The following is a 17,492-nucleotide window of genomic DNA, read 5'->3' as shown; positions in this document are numbered from 1 at the left end:
GAGCCGGTGGCCCCCGAATTAAGACAGCAGCTTGGCGCTCTTGTTCTGCAACTTGCCTTTCCTCTGGGGGAGTCCCACTTCCAGCAGTTCCAGCTGCATGTTCTTGGATTCTGGACAGGGTTTATAGGGTAGCTGGTGCCAGTGGCGAGACGCCATTCAGATTAGTCCCTGCCTGGGTGACCCACACACCTCCTGGGGGCAGGGGTCTGCCCCATCTAGTGGCCACTTAGCGAGAGAATTAAACGAGTCTGCTCAACAGCCAGTTGGCTTCCGGCTCATGCACTGCGGTTCCCCGGTTCTATCCTGCTCACCAGCAAGCAGGGTCTGTCAGCATTACACTTGCTCACTGGACTGAATTTGAACTTCCTGTCCTCCCCTTTCGCAGCTCAGATCTTGTCTTTTTATAATATTCCTGCACCGCCATGGCAGTCTCAAAGCCCGTTTCCTTTCTCCCACTGTCATGTCTTCATCCATGCAGCCACGAGCCACTTCCCAATCCCCAGGCTCCCACCCTCTCTTCAGCGCAATCCCTCCTGAAGGCCACTTCTACCACGGGCCCCGCATGTGAGGAATCAGATTGGATTCTCCTGGGCTGTCAGTGCACCAGAACAGGGCCTGCTGCGATGTTTGCGTTTTGTACAGCGCCGTGCGCAACCTTGGGGAAGGATCACTGATGATAATGGCCGGGGTCTTCACAGGAGTCGGCTGGGCAACGAACTCCCGCAGGCCTTCTTGAAATCCTCAGCCTCTTGGGGAAGGGCAGGGCTAGTGATGTCCAACGGAAGGCTTGACACCTTTCTCCATAAGCCGTTCCTGGTAGCCGGGCAGCCAGCCTCGCTTGTAATATTGCCAGCGAGAGAGATTCCCCAGCTGTCCTTTGCCCTCGCTCTGCTCTGGAGGGAGGCAGAGCTCCTTAACATTTGACCTCGATTTCAGCCACCACCGCCTGTCCTGACCTCAATGGGGCAACTGTGGTTTCCTGCCTGCCTTGCGGCTCTGCTGGCGATTTGGATGCAGATTTTCGCCACCATCTCTAATCTCCCCTCTCCAAAACACAGCTCATGTTTCACGTCTCTAAACTTGGGCATTTTACAGGCATCTGTAGCCTGCTAAAGCAGGTCCCTTTTCTATAAACCCCTGCTCTGTGACCACGCAGTATGCTCCATCTTGGCAGCACACACCCCACGCGGCACATTCCCCACGGCTGGCAGCTCAGGAGGACAGTGCGGGATATTTGCATCATTGACTAGCCAGTTTCTTCTTCCTGTTCAAGTGACTCTGTTGCAGGTACCTGCTTCTCTCTGAATTTAGGGTCCCAAGACCGAGTTTTAAGATGCCAGGTCAAGCCCATAGATCTCCTTGTGAAGGATGCAGTGCAAAGCCTGAGCAGGGAGATTCCCTAAAGTGGGCTATTATGGGATGTTAATGAAATTAGAAGTGGGGGGGATTTTTTCTTTTCTTTTCTTTTCTTTCTTCACTGCAAAAAAGGGCATTTTTTGGAGCCCGATAGAGAATTTGGTGGATAGTTTCAGCTGGGGAAATGTTCCTCCCCAAAGAGTCGAGACACTTCCAATTTGAAATATTTCAGTGTTGTGTGCTGAGGTGACGTTTGGATTTCAAATTTGGCCAATTAACCCCCCCTCCAAAAAAAACCAAAAACCAGAAAGGGTGAAAACCACCTGAAACGGCCAAAATCCAGATGACAAACTTGAAACAAAATTTGTGTCGAGTCGACGCGAAACATTTCTGTCAATTCAACATGATTTTTTTGGTTTGTGTGTTTTTGATTTGATGAAAAAGATGTGGTTTGGTTTGAGTCAAGCTGGAATTTTTTCAGAGTTTGCGGTTTAGCTCTCAAACTGAAACCCTCTTATTTGCTCAGCTCTCAGTGAAAGTGCTCCGAGGTTATGAAATTCCCTTTCGGAGGCAGGAAAAGGCTGCCTCCCCAGCCATATCCGATACACCCATGGCCAGGGGAGAGACCCCATTTGTCTCACAGCAGGTCTGGACACAAGTCAGCCTGCTTGGATTCGTGCTGTGTGGTGTGAACATATCAGCAACATGCTTTGTAAAGTGGGTATCATTATCCCTATTTCACAGCAGAGGGAAACTGAGGCCCGGGCCCTGACTTGAACCCACCCTGCGCTCAAGGGGAGCTGTGCGCGTGCTTGGGTGAAATCAGTATGAGGCCTATGCATGACAAAGGCCTGGTTTGTGGGTTCGTGTTGGCCCGCTGTACCGGGGGAGTTCCCCTCATGTCAGGCAAAGAAGCCACAGCAGAGCTGGGACTAGAACCCAGGACATCTGGCTCCCACCCTGGCATCCCCGACCCCAGGACTACACTGCCCCCCTGTGGAGAGGAGGTGGAAGAGGCGGTCGAGTTCCAGAGGATGGGGTGGTGGAGTGGGGGAGACTCCGGAATGAAGCCCAGCTGCCCCCGTGTAAAGGCTGCCGTGTGAACTGGCATGGCTGGGGGTGGAAACGATCTCCCAGCATCGGTGCCCCACAGCAGGATGAGCCAGGGGCCCAGTTTCTCTCTAGGGTGCAAAGCAGTGGGTGCCCCCTTGGGTGGCAGGGCACGATGCAGGTGCATGCGGAAGTGCAGAGGCTGGGGAGCTCACGGGGGGCAGGGCATTGCTCCGAGGGCTGTGGAGGGAGATGGGACGAAGGCAGCAGTGAGGGCGTGGGAAGGATGGAACATGTAGGGAGCCAGAAGGTTCAATGCCTCCCTCTGCTGTGTTCACTGAGGCCAGCCTGGGCCTGGCCCCTAGGAAATATCACGTTTGTCCGGCTGAGGCAGCATGAGTGCCCAGCACGCGCGGGCCGGCCTGGTGCTTTGCTCTGAGCCGGCTCATGGGATGAAGCATCTCTCCCACCAGTCTGCACGCTAGCGAAGTGGAAACCGAAACCACCGTGACGCGGCCCGACAGCCCGGCTCATTCGCTGCTCTTAGGAGCTGGTGACACAGGCAGATGCTCTGTTCCTGGGTGGTGCTGAGGATGTGAAACATGGGGGGCTCGGGGTAGTGGGGAGTTAAAGCTCTGCACCAGGGGACATGGTGTCTTTGACTGGACTGGGCGGGGCCCAGAAGAGGCATTAGGACACCTGGGTTCTATCCTACAGCTGGGACCTGGGACAGTCATTGACCCTATGAGCCCACTTTGTCTCCATCTGTAAAGCAAGGATGAGGAGATTGACACCCTCTCCATTGCACAGAGCCCCGACCGATCCTTGCAGGGTGCTTCGACGGATGGCAGGTGCGACTGCTGAGCACCACCTGGGCCGGCTTCCTCCACGAATGTGTCCCAGTGCTGAACGGACACCCCTGTAGCAGTGAGCAGTGAGCTGAGTCTCCGTGGCCCACCCAGCCTCTGAGCCCGCTGCTGAGAGGGCGGAGAAGTGCCAGCCGTGCTGGGTGGCATTCAGTAGTGGGGTCACTTGTCCCATGCTCATCACCCTGGTGATGGAGCCGCTGGCATGTGAGCTCCTTCCAGACCCCGCTCACGCCCTGGCAGAGGGGTCACAGCTGAGACCCACCACCCCGACCTCTCGCTGAAACGTTTCAGACCTGATGCACCTGGTATTTTGGTTCCGATTTTAAAATACATGGACGTGATGCGGAGGATGTTATACGTGGGTCCATTAGGCCCTCGGGGTGGATGAAATATCAAACCTCAACCCTCCCCACCTGAGTGGTCTGGACTTCTCTCCACTTCTTTCACTTGCAGCACAAATTGCACTTCCTGTGAAAAAAAGGCAGTCGTTTTCTGCCTGGCCGAGTCAACCGATTCAACCGAGGCACCAGTGATATTAAAAAGGGGACGCGCTCATCGCAGGCAGAGACATGAAACAATATTCCCCTCATTGCAGAGAGCTGCTCCATGCTGACCCGGCTACAGTTTCTGGATGCTGCACATACACTCTGGTATATTTCATGGCTCAGCGGATTCTGCTTTCGCTTATTTCTTTTAATGAAAGAAACCAGCCAAGATTCCCTCCTTTGAGTCGCTTCGGCCCCCTCCAGCCTCTCCCTTTGTTTGTTCTAGTGGGCTGCGTGCTGGATCGACACCCTGGAGACCAAAATCCTTGATCCCGCCCCAGATGGGGTGCAACGAAAGCTTCCCCCCCATCCAGGAGCCTTGCCATGGCCTGCAATAATCCTTGGCATCTGCTGGGCAGTGGGACACTGAGCAGGGCCAGGTGCTGTGATAAGAACAACACTTTGCACGTGTGTGGCATGTTCACACCGCGATTTCAGCTCCCTCTGCAGGTGTTCACAAGTCAGACTGAGCCACCGAGTGATGTGTCCAGCGAGTCTGTGGCAGAAACGTGAATAGAAGCCAGGTGTCCTGACTCCCAGGCCTGGGTTACAATCACAAACCCATCTTCTCTCTGGAACAAGGTGGCTGCTTGCCTGTGGGGAACCAGATAGAAACTTCATCTTCGAGGCAGTGTGGGCTGGCGGAGAGAGCACTCGCCTGGGACCGAGTCTGTTCCTGGCTCTGCTGCTGGGTGACCTTGGATAAAACCCGTGCCCTGCTCCAATGATATTGGATTTGGGCTCCAGTGCTGTTGATTCGGCACAATATTCACTAGAACAAACAGAGAGGGTGCAGGAGGGGAGAAGTGATGCCAAGGGGGAATCTTGGTCAGTGTTTTTCCCCCCATTAAAAGAAATCACACAAAGTGGAACTCAGTGGGCCTCTGATGTACAGTGCTTGGAGCTTACTGACGGAAAGGGCCAGCCAATGGCAGCTTCTCCTCACTCTCACCTGAGGCTGGATTAGAACCAGTGACTGGGAGGCGAAAACCCCAGGGCACAAAGACGTTTATTTTGATTTCGCTCTCTGCTCCCTAAGAGCCTCTTGCACAAAGGAAAGTGCAGGGCTTAAATTCAGCCGGAGCTGTCCGGAGCGGAGCTCTGGTAAGTATTTTCAAACATTGACTCCAGCCTGATGCTGTTGCGGTTCTCAACCGGGGGTCTGCGACTCTCTGGGGATCCACAAGCTGGTTTCAGGGGGTCCGTGGGGCCCTGCGGCTGAAGGCTGGAGTCCCGAACCTGGGTGTGATCTGAAGGGCTGAAGCCGTGAGTCCCAGCATGCCCTGCGGAGAATGGTGGGGGGGCATTGTGGGCTCCAGGAAATATTCAATGAGAATTTAAGCTCTGGGACAGAGTAAAAGGTATGGGGTGTGGGGGGGATTAGAGGTGAACGGCATCAGCAGGGGCATGACCTTGTGGCAATGGCAGGTATTCACACCGCAGGCTCTGCCAGGCATCTGTGTGCCCGGAGAGGAGCGTGCACCAACTGGTGCCGCATGTGCCAGTGAAGGCACTGTTAGAATTAAGCAAGGAGCCGCCTCTGTCGGCAGTGGAGTCCTGACTGGCAGGGATGGGGGGCTGCAGGTCACCCCTGTGAGCCTTGATTTCCTGTCCAATCCTTCAAATCTCTCAGTTCTCCCCCCCCACACACACTCCTTGCAGCGAACAGAGAAGACCAGCAGCTCCATGACAGGGGCCATCGCAGGGGTTCCCTCAATGCAGGTTGTGAGGGACCCGGTCAGGGAAAGGGAAGCAGCGAAGGTACCAAACGCGCCGCTGCACGTCGGTGGATTTGATTTCCATCAGGACCGGAGGTTCCCGCTCACAGTGCCCTCGTCCGGATGAATTTGTACGGCAACAAACCTCAGTGGCGTTAGCTGTGCCAAGTGGAAAGCAAATGCCACCGATCTGGCTAGTGTGTTTCCACCCTTGTGCTGTAGGGCCCGAAAGCCTTTTCTAAGGCCGGGATTCTTGAGAGGACAACGCTGCGCTCTGTGCTGTGTCCACAACCACCCCCAGTCCCAGCTCCTCACAACCGCGGCCTGCAGCAAGCCTGGGATAACAGGGCAGGGTGCTCATCCCACCTGGGCACTCGCTGTCCCTGGCCCAATGACCACCCGTCGCCATATCCAGCAGCAAGTCCTGGTTGTTCACGATGCCAGTCATGGGCAGCGCGTGACTCCCGCCTTTGGGGAGGCTGGGTGTGAGCGCTGGAAGCTCCCTAGAAGTGGGAGGGGCCCCTGGTGCCTGGCCTGTGGCCCGCCCCCTGCTCCATCCCAAAGCCCAAAGCCCCCCCACCTGCCGCTTGCGCCTCCTCACCCCCTCCCTCGAGGCCACCTGGCCGTCGTTTCCCAGCGGGCAGGGTTGCCTTGGGGGAGGGATTGGAGAGGCGCGAGCAGCGGACCTGGGGGTCCTCAGGGAAAAGGCAGAGCACGGGCAGGACCTCAGGACGGGGGAAGAGGGAAGAGGAGCAGCGTGGGCAGGGCCACGGGGGACGAGGACGAGCGGGAACGGGGCCTCGGGGCAGAGTGCAGGTGGGGGTACGGCCTGGCCACCCTTTCGGCAGCAGCGCCCCAAAGATGGTGGGCTGGTGCTGCATCCCGTTTGGGGAGGCTGAGCCTCCCCTGGCCTCTTAGACCCGCCGCCCGTGGTGACAGTGGCTTGGCCTGGTGCTCAGGGCACTGCCCCAGGATGAGGGAGACCCAAATTCAAGTCCCATTTCCAACAGCAGTTTCATTCTCTATGAAAGGTGGGACAGCTTCAAGAGGAGAGCGCGAGCCAGCCACACAAACGTCCCATACCCTAAGGTGCTGCCCTGGCACGGGGGGAGCACACGTTCGAATCCCTCCATGCCCCCAGGCTGGGAAGGGAATTGGAGCCCGGTCCCACCAGCCCTCCCCACGGGGCTGAAGCTTCCAGGGGAAGCTGCTGCCGCCATCTTGTGAATCTTTCACTTGCTGTTGTCCAAGTGGCCGAGGGTCGGAAGGAAACATTTTGGTTTGATGCTCCCAACACTAGCAGACTTTTTTGGGGCAGCCTTTCGGCTCATGGCTGTCGAGTGGGTGAATACGTTCAGCTGCCCCGACACTGCACTTTTCAGTCAATGTTTGTACATTTCTTCCCCACCCCCCCGGGCTCTATTCCCAAGTTCTGTCCTGGCCTGGGAACAGCTGGTGACCATGGTGCCTTGGGCAGCCAGGAAACCTTTATGGGGCGGAGGGGAGGACTTTTGTCAAGACTCTGAGCATCTGGGGCTCTGCTTTATGTCCCCAGCTGCTGCCAAGAGCAGGGTCCTCAGAGGCAAGTACCCAGCCCAGCAGCAACTGTTAACCTAGTGCTCAGCTGGTGGTAAACAAGGCCTGGGTTGAATGGTGGGGAGAAGCTTCCATAGCCCCTTTCCTTGGGCAGGCCCTGGCAGGGGCATGACCCAGCCAGGTGGGGCAGGACAAAGCTTGTTTTTTCCATCTGCCCCCATGTCTGGTTGAAGTAAACATTGACCGAGGGGGCAGCTGGAGGAAGAGGCTGCTCTAGGCAGGCCCAGATCCCTTCCCAGTCCTGCCTCAGAGCAAGGCCGGCTCCCCTCCCTCTCCTCCACCTGCCTGGAGAGACTCCCATTTATAGATTACCAAGGTTGGAAGGGACCTCATCTAGTTCAACCCCCAGACAGATCTTTGCCCCCCATCCCTAAATGGCCCCCTCAGGGATTGAGCTCACAACCCTGGGTTTAGCAGGCCACTGCTCAAAGCACTGAGCTCTCCCTCCCCACAAATCTCTGCTCTCTGTTTCCTCTGAACCAGCTGGCCCCGCTGCCTCCACTCCATTAACCCTCCCCGCCCCCTACTGAAACGTCTTCCGTTCCTCTCCCGAGTGTGGTGTCGTAGCTGAGAGATGGTCCTGGGGATTGGGGCTTCTGGGGTCTCCCCCCAGCTCTGCTACACCCCTGCTGTGTGACAGTAAGTAGGTCATGTCCCTTCCCCGTGCCTCAGTTTCCCCACCTGTAAAGTGGGGCTAATGCCATTCTCTCAGTTGTGAGGCTAAAGTCGCTAATGATTTGAGAGTGCTTTGAGGTCCTCGGGTGGAAAATGCTAGAGAGAGGCAAAGCACTATCATTAGCTGCTGCGGGGAGCCGGGCTGCCATTCTCCTGGGTTTGGGGTGCACAGAGCATGTATCTTCTGGCAGCTGGGCATGGCAGGCAGGCCAGCCTCACCCAGCTGAGCGCCTTGCCGGGGTGGGGTGAGGGGGGCATGGATGTGTGGATGTGTGTGTGGTGCAGGAGAGGAGAGGCCTGTGGCTCTGCGTGGGGTTTGGCACTGGGGGAACAGAGCTAGCAGGCAGCCTGCGCCCATGGAGGGATGGCACACAGGGAGCAGGCAGAGGTGCTGAGGCCTGCTCAGGCAGCGATGGCTCCCGTGCGGGTCGGGGCGGCTGAGTCTGTCACGCTGCGGAGGAGAGGAAGCGAGAGGAGCTGTGGAGGGACAGAAGAGGGGACGGTTCTGGCACAGCCGTGCTGGGGCAGGGCGCCGGGGAGGAGCACTCCCTCAGCGTGTTCACGGCTGCAGACCGCGCTTGCCAATGCTATTGATACTTAGGGGAGCGGGCCCCTTCCTGCCGCACCGCGACTGCATCCCCAGAGCGCTGAGCTGCTGGACAGCACATCTGGCACACGACCAGCCAGTGCTATTTTGGGACCAGGAAGCAGGGAGGCGACGGGCACCAGGGTTGCAAACGTCGGTGCAATGCTGCCCCTTGCTCTTGGTTTGATCATCAGCACTGACGTGATGTGTCATTTACACGAGATGGGTTAAACTACACAAGGGACATAACCCTTCAGGGTGGAAACTGAAGTGGGGGTCAGGAAGGAACTCCCCCCAGGGCTTGGTTATTCCATAATTTCCCATTATGGCAGATTTTGCACCTTCCTCGGAAGCAGCTGGGACCAACCATTGCCGGAGACAGGGCATTGGTTCTGATCCGGTCGATCAGTTCCGAGGCCCCTAGGGAGCTGCCTGCTTCAGGGATGGCCATTCCATGGGAGGACCGAGGACCCGGCCTCCCTGATGGAGGCGTAGAGACGGCTGCCCCAGGAAGACCTAGCACGAATCCATGCTGGCCCAAGCCAACCCAACCGCGTCCGGCTCAGAGCTGCAGAATGGCCCAACTTCCCGCCTCTCCGCAGCTGCGGATTAGTTCAAGACACTTTCAAAGCTGGTGATGATGTTATGCAGAGAAAGGCACAAAGCGGTGAAGGGAGGGGGCGGCAGGGGGAGCGTCACCCCCTGAGACAAAGCTTCCGAACAGGAGCGAATCTCAGCCAAACTACAAGCACCTGGGTGGCAACACAGCTGGGGCTCTCACTAGCTGTTCCCCTGCACCCAAGCCTGGCTCGGGGTCCATCTGCTGGGCAGAGTTCCCAGCGCCCGGGCTCCCTCAATCACACGGCACTCACGCTGCCTAGCGGTGGGATGAGGCACACAGAAGGGGAGATCTTACCTCGTAAATATAATCAAAGAGCTCTAGTACTGTAAGGATACTAGCACCAATAAACAATCCCATCTGACCGCCAATGTCACCTGGGGAAAGAAAAGAGCTCGTTTTACTCACATGCTGTCAAAGAAACGTGCTCAGGGAGTGCGGATGGGGACCCATCAGTTATGTCTTATCTGGGATTTTCTGAGCATCAATCAGCACCTTTCTCTGCTGGCTAAGAATGAAATCCTGGGAGATACAAAGCCAGGATTTCCACCGCGCTCTCCGTCAAGGTTTCCCCTGAGGCTGCCGTGACGGTGACGCGATATTGCAGTGGCACTCGCAGCACGAGCGGGGCTTCTTGCCCCAGTCAGCAAGCGCTGAGATGAGAAAAAAGCTACATTTACTAGGAAAACTCCACATCACGCTAGTGATGAAGGATCGGGCGCATTGTGGCCCGCAGGGGAGCCCAGCGGGTTTCAAACCTTCGCCTGCTGGTTGCCGGGGACGAGGGAAGGAAATGAAAGATGGAACAACTCCCCAGTTAGGAAGTGGTTTCCAGTGACTTGTCGACGGGGCTGCCCGTCGTGTGACAGTGCAGGTAGAGATGGCGGTAGGGACGGCTTGGGGAGGGCATGGGGAAATATTACAACAGACATTGACTGGAGGGGAAGGCTAAAGGCAAAATGCTCCTAAACAAACAAGCAACTGAACCGCTCCTTCCACACGTTGAAGGGGGTGTGGTGCAGGCTGACAGACCTGCAGGTGGCACTCCTGTGCCCTTACAGAAATGAACAAGCGACGGGCACGCTGCCTCCTACCCCTGCCCTGGGAATGTCACCTTCTAGGGGTGGCATGCAGTCCCGGCGGCCCACTTTCTTTCTAGCTCTCGTCACAGGAGTGCGCACTGCCGGTATATAGGTAAATAGCTATGGCGCCAGCCGGTGGCGCTCCAGAACAGGGCCTGTGTTTTGCAGACCCTGCTGTTGTGCATCGTGAAAGGTTTTCTCTGGCAGCGCTTTGCAAGCCCTGGTTTTTCAGGTTCTTTTGCCCACTGGCTAGCAAAGGGGACGACTGCACTGCGGGTACCTGAGCGCGGAGACCTCGACTGGCAACATGTCATATAGGCCACTGCAGCAGGCTGCCTTTGCCCCTAGAAACAAAGGGCTTTGTCGCCTCCTGCCTCACCCACGTCACTGCTCAGGAGCCCTGGCTGAAGCCCTGAAGCTGCATGAATCCTGTCAAGAACAGAGCCCTGCTGTTCCAGAAAGCCCCACAGCATCTCTCTCTGCCCGCCTGCCCTTACCAGCTGCCTAGCCTTGCGTGGATCCAGCATCCGAGCTCAGTGACGACAGCCCGCATGAGAATCTCATCAACGAATGCATCAGTCTGTCAACGGACCCTTATTAGCATCCAGCCTGAGTCACTTCCAAGGCTGCAGGGTCAGTAGGTTCTAGTCAGTTACTTAGAAGACGTGGAGAGAGACAGTAACGGCAGAGGAAAGGGCTTCAGGATCTGCAGTCTTCCCAAAGACCTAGCGGCCACGCTGAGCTGAGCCTGGGCTAAGCATTTCCACAGCTTAGGGACTGGAGGCACAGAGGGTGCCTGGGGAGTTTCCGGGAGTGCCACCCTCTGGGTTTGTCCAGTCACCTAAGGTCAAGTTGTGGGAAAAGAGCCAAACAGTCCCATTGTGCTTCTACTAAAGCAAAGACTCCAACTCGCCTCTGCTCTTGCAGTTTCATTTCTTTTTCCTTTGCAAATGGAGGAGGTTTCCCTACTGGACTCCCACGTTTTCCCCCCAGGCCACCAGCAATCGATGTCCCTAACCAGGCTGGCCATTTCGGGCATTGCATCACACAGCCTGATTGGAACCAGCCCAGAGTAACTCTGCCTGGGACTGACTGTTGCATCCGCTCTTGTCTGGATGCTGCAACGGGCAGCGATGCAAGAGATGTGGGTTTTAAATACGGCCACAGACTTGCAAGATCTCAGGCACGACTCTGAGCTCAGTTTGCCTGTCGCCAAAATGGGGGCAGTGAGATTTCCATGACTCACGTCCAAGAGCACTGGGAGGGCTAAGTACATGGTGTTACACGTGTGCTACACGTGCTCTGAGCTCTCGCCAGCCAGCCAGGAGGAGGCAGCCTTTCCTTCCGCAGCAACATGCCAGAATTCACAAGGGTGCCTTTTCCTGCCAAAGGGCTCTGGGCAGGTTCAGTCCTCCCGAACGCTGGGTGCAAAGTCACATGACCCAAAGGGTCAGAAATGTTCACACTAATTTCCATGAAAAAGATTTTCATCAATTACTCCCAATCCTTTCTCCCAGCTGAGGAAAGATAGTCTAGTGGTTGGGGGGTAGCCTGGGACCTCAGAACCCAGCGTTCAGCTCCCTGCTCTGCAACTGTCTGCCTGTGTAACCCGGGGCATGTCACTTAGTCTCTCTGTGTTGCAGTTCCCCAGCACTGCCCAGCCTCATCGGGGTGCTGGGAGGCTAAAGAATGTGAGGTGCTCAGATACCACAGGGAGGGGGACTAGAGAAGGGCCTTAGCCAATCAGATCAGTGCTTGTGTCTCAGCATAGTGCCCAAAATAATAGAAACCATATTAACCGCTAGCGAAGATGAGGGCCCAGCAGCTGGAAGCACAATTAGCTAAAGCAGCCAACAAAGGCAGGTGTGATCAGCACAGGCAGCCCCCATGTGAAATCTCCCTTGCTCTGTTTTCTACTCCAGCGGCTGGGCAGGGAAGGGGAGGGGGCGCAGTTTGCAGTTGGGCCCAGAGTGGGTGAGAACAGCGTCCAATTGTTAACATTACGCGAATGAGCGTTACGCAGATTTCGCTTCCTCTTGACAGCGAATGGCTGCATAGTTACGGCTCTCATCTTCCTGGCTTTCAAAGCAGTGTGTCCTGTCACTTAGGGGAGGGTCCTGGTTCACCTTCTGCTGCATGAGCATCAAAGCTAGCCCAAACAAGCCTCCGACGAAGCCGCAAACTGATCATTTTCCCGGTAAGTTACCCTGGGAAAACAATGTTCCCCAGCAGCTGCCGTCACAGGCAGAGACACCAATATGCTTAGCAATAGATAGCTCTTGTGCAAGAACATTGGGTCACGGTGAACCACTGTATCTGTAATCACGGATACGGGCTCCTTTCCTGTAGTTCTTCCATTGCCGGTACCCAGGAGAGATTCATCCACTAAGTATGAGGCAAAGTGGGTAACTGATTATTCACCTTCCCCATTAATGCATTTGCTGGAATACACAGGAAGCAAAGGGATGCAGCTGGAGGTAATTTGACTGTATGTTCCCAATCTGTCACTCAGCTGCAGGAGTAAAGCATCCGTGAACAGAACACGCCGTATTAGTTTAGTAGAGAAACATCATCTATAATATCGCAGCCCGGCGCCCAACGGCACGTTCCGCCAGCGTTGCTGTTGCAGGGCAATACAGGGCATTGGAAATGCTTCCTCCCTGCCCCTGGTAGTTCCTCCCATCCTCTTGCCCTACAGCCTTCTCTGCCTCCCGCTCTGGAGCTGGGCCCACCCATCCCAGAGTACTAGAATCTACTCCCCACACCCCTAAAGCCAGCTGCCCACCGACCTGACTCTGGATCCTTCCCCGGTCCCACTTCATGGAATCATAGATTATCAGGGTTGGAAGGGACCTCAGGAGGTATCTAGTCCAACACCCTGCTCAAAGCAGGACCAACCCAACTAAATCATCCCAGCCAGGGCTTTGTCAAGCCCAACTTTAAAAACCTCTAAGGAAGGACCACTTGGTTCCTGGCCAGGTACCTCTCAGGTCACGGCTGCTCCGAGGAGACGGAGGGGGCAGGAATAACATCACTTTAACCCTAGCTGAGGCTCGTGGCTCTGACAAAGCTCTGGGGGAAGGAATCATTCGAACACTCGATTGAGAACGATTCTTGTAACGTCTCCTCAGTTCCTCGCTATCGCTCCTGGCTCTGGTGTCCTGCCCGCTGGGTGCCTTGCCGGGAGCCCTCAGGCCAGTCTATTCTCTTCGGAGTATCTCTTGAACCCCCGGGGCGCTGACTTGGCCACAGGAGTAGCCACTGACTGGGGAGACCATATGGGCTCTGCATTCACGACAGGAGGCACTTCAGTCGTCCCTCCAGTAGGCTTCCTGCTCACGTCCGTCTGGGAGCTGACAAGACAACGGGCTCGTGCAGTCCCACTGTCCGTAAAACCATTCCTGCGATTTCATCACAAGTCCCGGGATATCAGGGCTTCTTTGAAAGAGTTCCCCTGAACTTCTGATTTCTGCCTCTGAGCTTGAGAAGTTTTGCCCTTTTCCAAAATGGTTGCCCTCCCCATCACTGTCAGTGGGCTGAAGCTGCCGCCCAGACCAGCCTTTCATTGTCCACGTGCTCCCTGCTTCTGTTTGCATTGCCAGGACTCTACTTCTGATCCACTTCCTTAGGCCTGGAGATGTCGTGGGGAAGGCCGCTGTTTACCTTGTGTAGTAACTGGAGTTATTCCAGAGGCATGGTCTCTGTGTGCATTCCACTCATGGTGCGCGTGTGCTCCATGCATTTGAGACCATAAGATTTTCACTAGCAGTGTGTTAGTCCGCATTGGCGCCCTTCTCCTTGTGCTCCGATCCACGGATATAAGAGGCTGTGCGGACTGACCATCTCTCCAGTTCCTTCTCTACTGCAAACCAGTGAGGATCAGCCGCAGAGAGGAAGGAGGGCGGGAAGTGGAGCACCTATGGTGACCACACATCTCAAGGAACTCCAGTTACTATAAAAGGTACGTAAGCTTGCTTTCTTCTTTGAGCGACGGTCCCTGTGTGTATGAGACTTGAGGTGACTCACAAGCAGCATTCACTGAGGAGGCGGCTGCAAGGGCCTCGGCTAGATCACAGACTGGAGGACTGCTCTGCTGAAGGACGTGTCCGCTGTACAAGCTTGCAAAAGTATTGACAGAGCCTCACGTTGCCGCTCTGCAAATCAGAAGAGGGGCATCTGGAAGAGAGGCTACTGGTGTAGCTCTGGTCGAGTGGGCCCTCACAACTCGTGGAGGAGGGGTAGCTGCTAACTCGTAGCCAACTAGGATGCAGCCTGAAATCCATTTGGAGAGTCTCTGTGGGGACATGGCTTTCCCTCCTATGCGTTTGGCAAAGGAGACAAAACAGTTTAGATTTCCTGAAGGGTTTCATGCTCTATAAGTCCGATGATGCCAGCACCAGCTAGGAAATCTTTTCCATTTTGCTGGGTAGCATTTTCTCTTGGAGTCTTTTCTGTTGCTGCCAAGGATGGATTGTACTGCCTCCGAGCATGACCCTTCTAGGTTTGCCACCCATCCGGATACCACGTTGTTAGATGGAAGGATGCAAGGTTGGTGGGCGGATCTTGCCTTTGTCCCGAGTCAGTGAGCCTGGGAAGAGCAGAACATGGCTATAAGAACATCTGGAGAATGCTGGGGAACCAGAGCTGCACTGGCCACCGGGGAGCAACTATGCTCATCAATGCTCCATCTTGTTTGATCTCCCGCAGAAGTCGATGAAAGAGAGTGACAGTGGAAAATGTGTACATCAGTGGTTCCAACTACTGTCCTAGAAATGTATCCCCTCCGGAATTCTGGCCTGGAGCCTCACTGGAGCAGGACATTGGGCTTTTCTTGTTCTCTTGAGATGCAATGGGATCCTGCAGTGGGAATCCGCAGTGCTGAAAGATGCTCTGGTCTTCTCATTCGTGGTCCTGGAGGCTGTCTGCCACGGTGTTCTGCACCCTGTGAAGATGTGCTGCCAAGGGGGTGGAAAACCAAACCAAAACCAAACCTAGGTACTGCCAAGGGGGTGATGTGGCGGTGAGTGAACCAGTTCCGGACATGGAGAGATGGGTGGACCTCGCCCCTCCATGTCTGTTGATGTAATAAACTGCCTTACATGGCCTGAACGGGCAAGGACGGAGCGAAGGGTAGGAACCATGTGAAGGCTTCATGTACCGCATGCCGCTCCAGAAGGTTTATGTGCAACTGAGTCCAAGTACCCTGTGCTACATGTTCACCCACATGGGTCCCCACCCTTGTTGAGAGGTGTGTGTAATCAGTCTTTTCCCCTTCCCTTTTCCTCCCCCCCGGCACACTGCTTCCCTGTTTTCCCACCAGCTGCGTGAAGTCAGAACTCCGTGGGTCTGCCTGGACAGCCAGCAGCAGGGAGCCTCTGAGCTTGGGGCGACAGACTCAGACTTGTGGGGCCGTGTAGACCGTGATTTTAAGTTGTGCCTTGGACCAAAGCTCGGGCTGCAAAACCCACCCCACTCCTTAGGCTTCAGAGCCCCATCTCCAGCCCGAGCCGTAATGTTTACACAGCTTTTTTTAGCACTGCAGCATGGGAGGGGGAGGAATAACTCAGTGGTTTGAGCATTGGCCTGCTAAACCCAGGATTGTGAGTTCAATCCTTGAGGGGACCATTTAGGGATTGGGGGCAAAAATCTGTCAGGGGATTGGTCCTGCTTGGAGCAAGGGCTTGGACTAGATACCTCCTGAGGTCCCTTCCAGCCCTGAGATTCTATGATAAGCTCAGCGAGCCTTGGTCTGGTGACCTGGGCTCAGAGCTTCACAGCCAGTTGCTGCACACACGTACCCTGTGGGGGAGTGAGACTGGCTTGTCCAGACAGCCACACTTGCAGGAATCACAGCTGGAGCCCTGCGAAGGGTGTTGGATATATACGCCAGGCCATGTGACTGAGGAGGACGAGCCAGGTTCATATTATTGTCCGAGAGCTCCTTCATAGCCTGGAATCTGTCCTTAGTCGGGTATGCTTTGGCTCAGATTGACTATAGGGTTGCTCTAATAAAGCCTATAATCTGCACAGGAGCTAAGCACGCAGCTAAGATCTGAGCAGGGGCGAGGTTGTTATCCATACTTCTTGGCATGACTTCGCTGCGAGGGGCCAGCTGTCACGGAAGGGGAACACTGCCACTACCAATAACACCTTCAGGAATACCTTGGGTGCCGTCGAGAGACTGAACGGGGCTACTCTGCATTGGTAAGGTCTAGGCCCACAGAAAACTGTAGGGACCTCCTGTGTGCCGGGTGAATGTCTACATGGACACAAGCATCCTTTAAATCAACAGCTGTGAACCAGTCACCACCAGTGTTTAACAAGGGGATTACAGAGGCCAGGGTTATTCTGAAGCTCAAGCAGTGGATGAAGTCCTTTAGCTGTCTGAGATTCCACTTCCTTTCTTCTTGGAGATGAGGAAATATCTTGAGTAAAATCCTTCTCCTCTGTGTTCTATGGCTCTCAGATGGCACAGGAAGTCGTCTTCCTGCCTGAGCATCCTCTCAGGGGAGCACAAGCAGCTGGAGTCGCCTGTGTCCAACTGCAGCAATAATGATCTGCTGGGCCAGTAGCATTTCCCAGGGTTAAACTCTCAGTGGTGAGTCTGCGCCATTGGAATCTGCTGTCTCCTGATGGTCCATGGTGAACTTCACGGTGCAAGCTTTGGTTGGCCTCTTGGCTAATGGCCTAGCAGGAACGAATGCTTCTTGTTTTTCCATCCCCGTACGGCCACACTGTTGCTTGTTTATAACAGCGTTGTATGATCGGATGTGCTGGCAGTGGGGGGCAGGCTATGGGGCCACGGCCACAGGGAGCTCACATGCAATGGGTGTTTGATGATCCATATGAGCCGAAGGAGTGTTTTTAATTCAGCGCTTTATGAGCAAGTATTATCCTCACTAACTATCCCACTGCGACCGGCCCCGGCTGACATTCTGAGCAGGGCTCAATGGGCCCCAGAAGCTGACCTGAAGGCACAAATACACTTTGCATTTAGGAACCTTGCCCCATCTTGCACATTCAACCCCTCACGCAGAGCAGGTGAAGATGCGCAACCCAGAGAGAAGCCACCTCCAGAAGTTCATCACACGGAGCCCACAAAGGAGGCCAGCCCTCTGACGGCAGAGGAAGGTCCCAGGGTGGATGCCAGGAAAATGCTCCTGGTTGTGAGGTCAGAAGAAAAATGCCTGTGCCCAGTGCCGACCGGAATGACTAATGCAGCCGGCACAGCCCAGATCAGTCACCTTTTCCCCTATGAATGAGGTCTTTGCCAGGGCCAGCTCTGGCTTTTTTGCTGCCCCAAGCAAAAAAATACCCACCTGCGGGGCGGCCGGAGCAGCAGAGCCAAAAAGTCCTGTGCAGGGCGGCTGGAGCGTGGGTGCAGGGGGACTCCTGG

At 55.5% G+C, this 17,492-nt stretch overlaps 1 protein-coding gene across 1 annotated transcript in view; it reads right to left on the bottom strand.

Annotated features, from left to right (window-relative positions):
- LOC120384907 (acid-sensing ion channel 2) overlaps window positions 1-17,492 on the bottom strand; it is a 1,047,281-nt gene that overhangs the window by 9,054 nt on the left and 1,020,735 nt on the right. Inside the window, exon 8 of the mRNA XM_039504006.1 lies at window positions 9,312-9,391. Coding sequence (XP_039359940.1) covers window positions 9,312-9,391 — 80 coding nt within the window. The remainder of the gene's footprint in view (window positions 1-9,311; window positions 9,392-17,492) is intronic.

The sequence above is a fragment of the Mauremys reevesii genome, linkage group 17 (genome assembly GCF_016161935.1).
Source record: "Mauremys reevesii isolate NIE-2019 linkage group 17, ASM1616193v1, whole genome shotgun sequence".
In the NCBI taxonomy this organism is placed as follows: Eukaryota; Metazoa; Chordata; order Testudines; family Geoemydidae; genus Mauremys; species Mauremys reevesii.
This window is presented reverse-complemented; position numbering and strand designations above follow the sequence as displayed.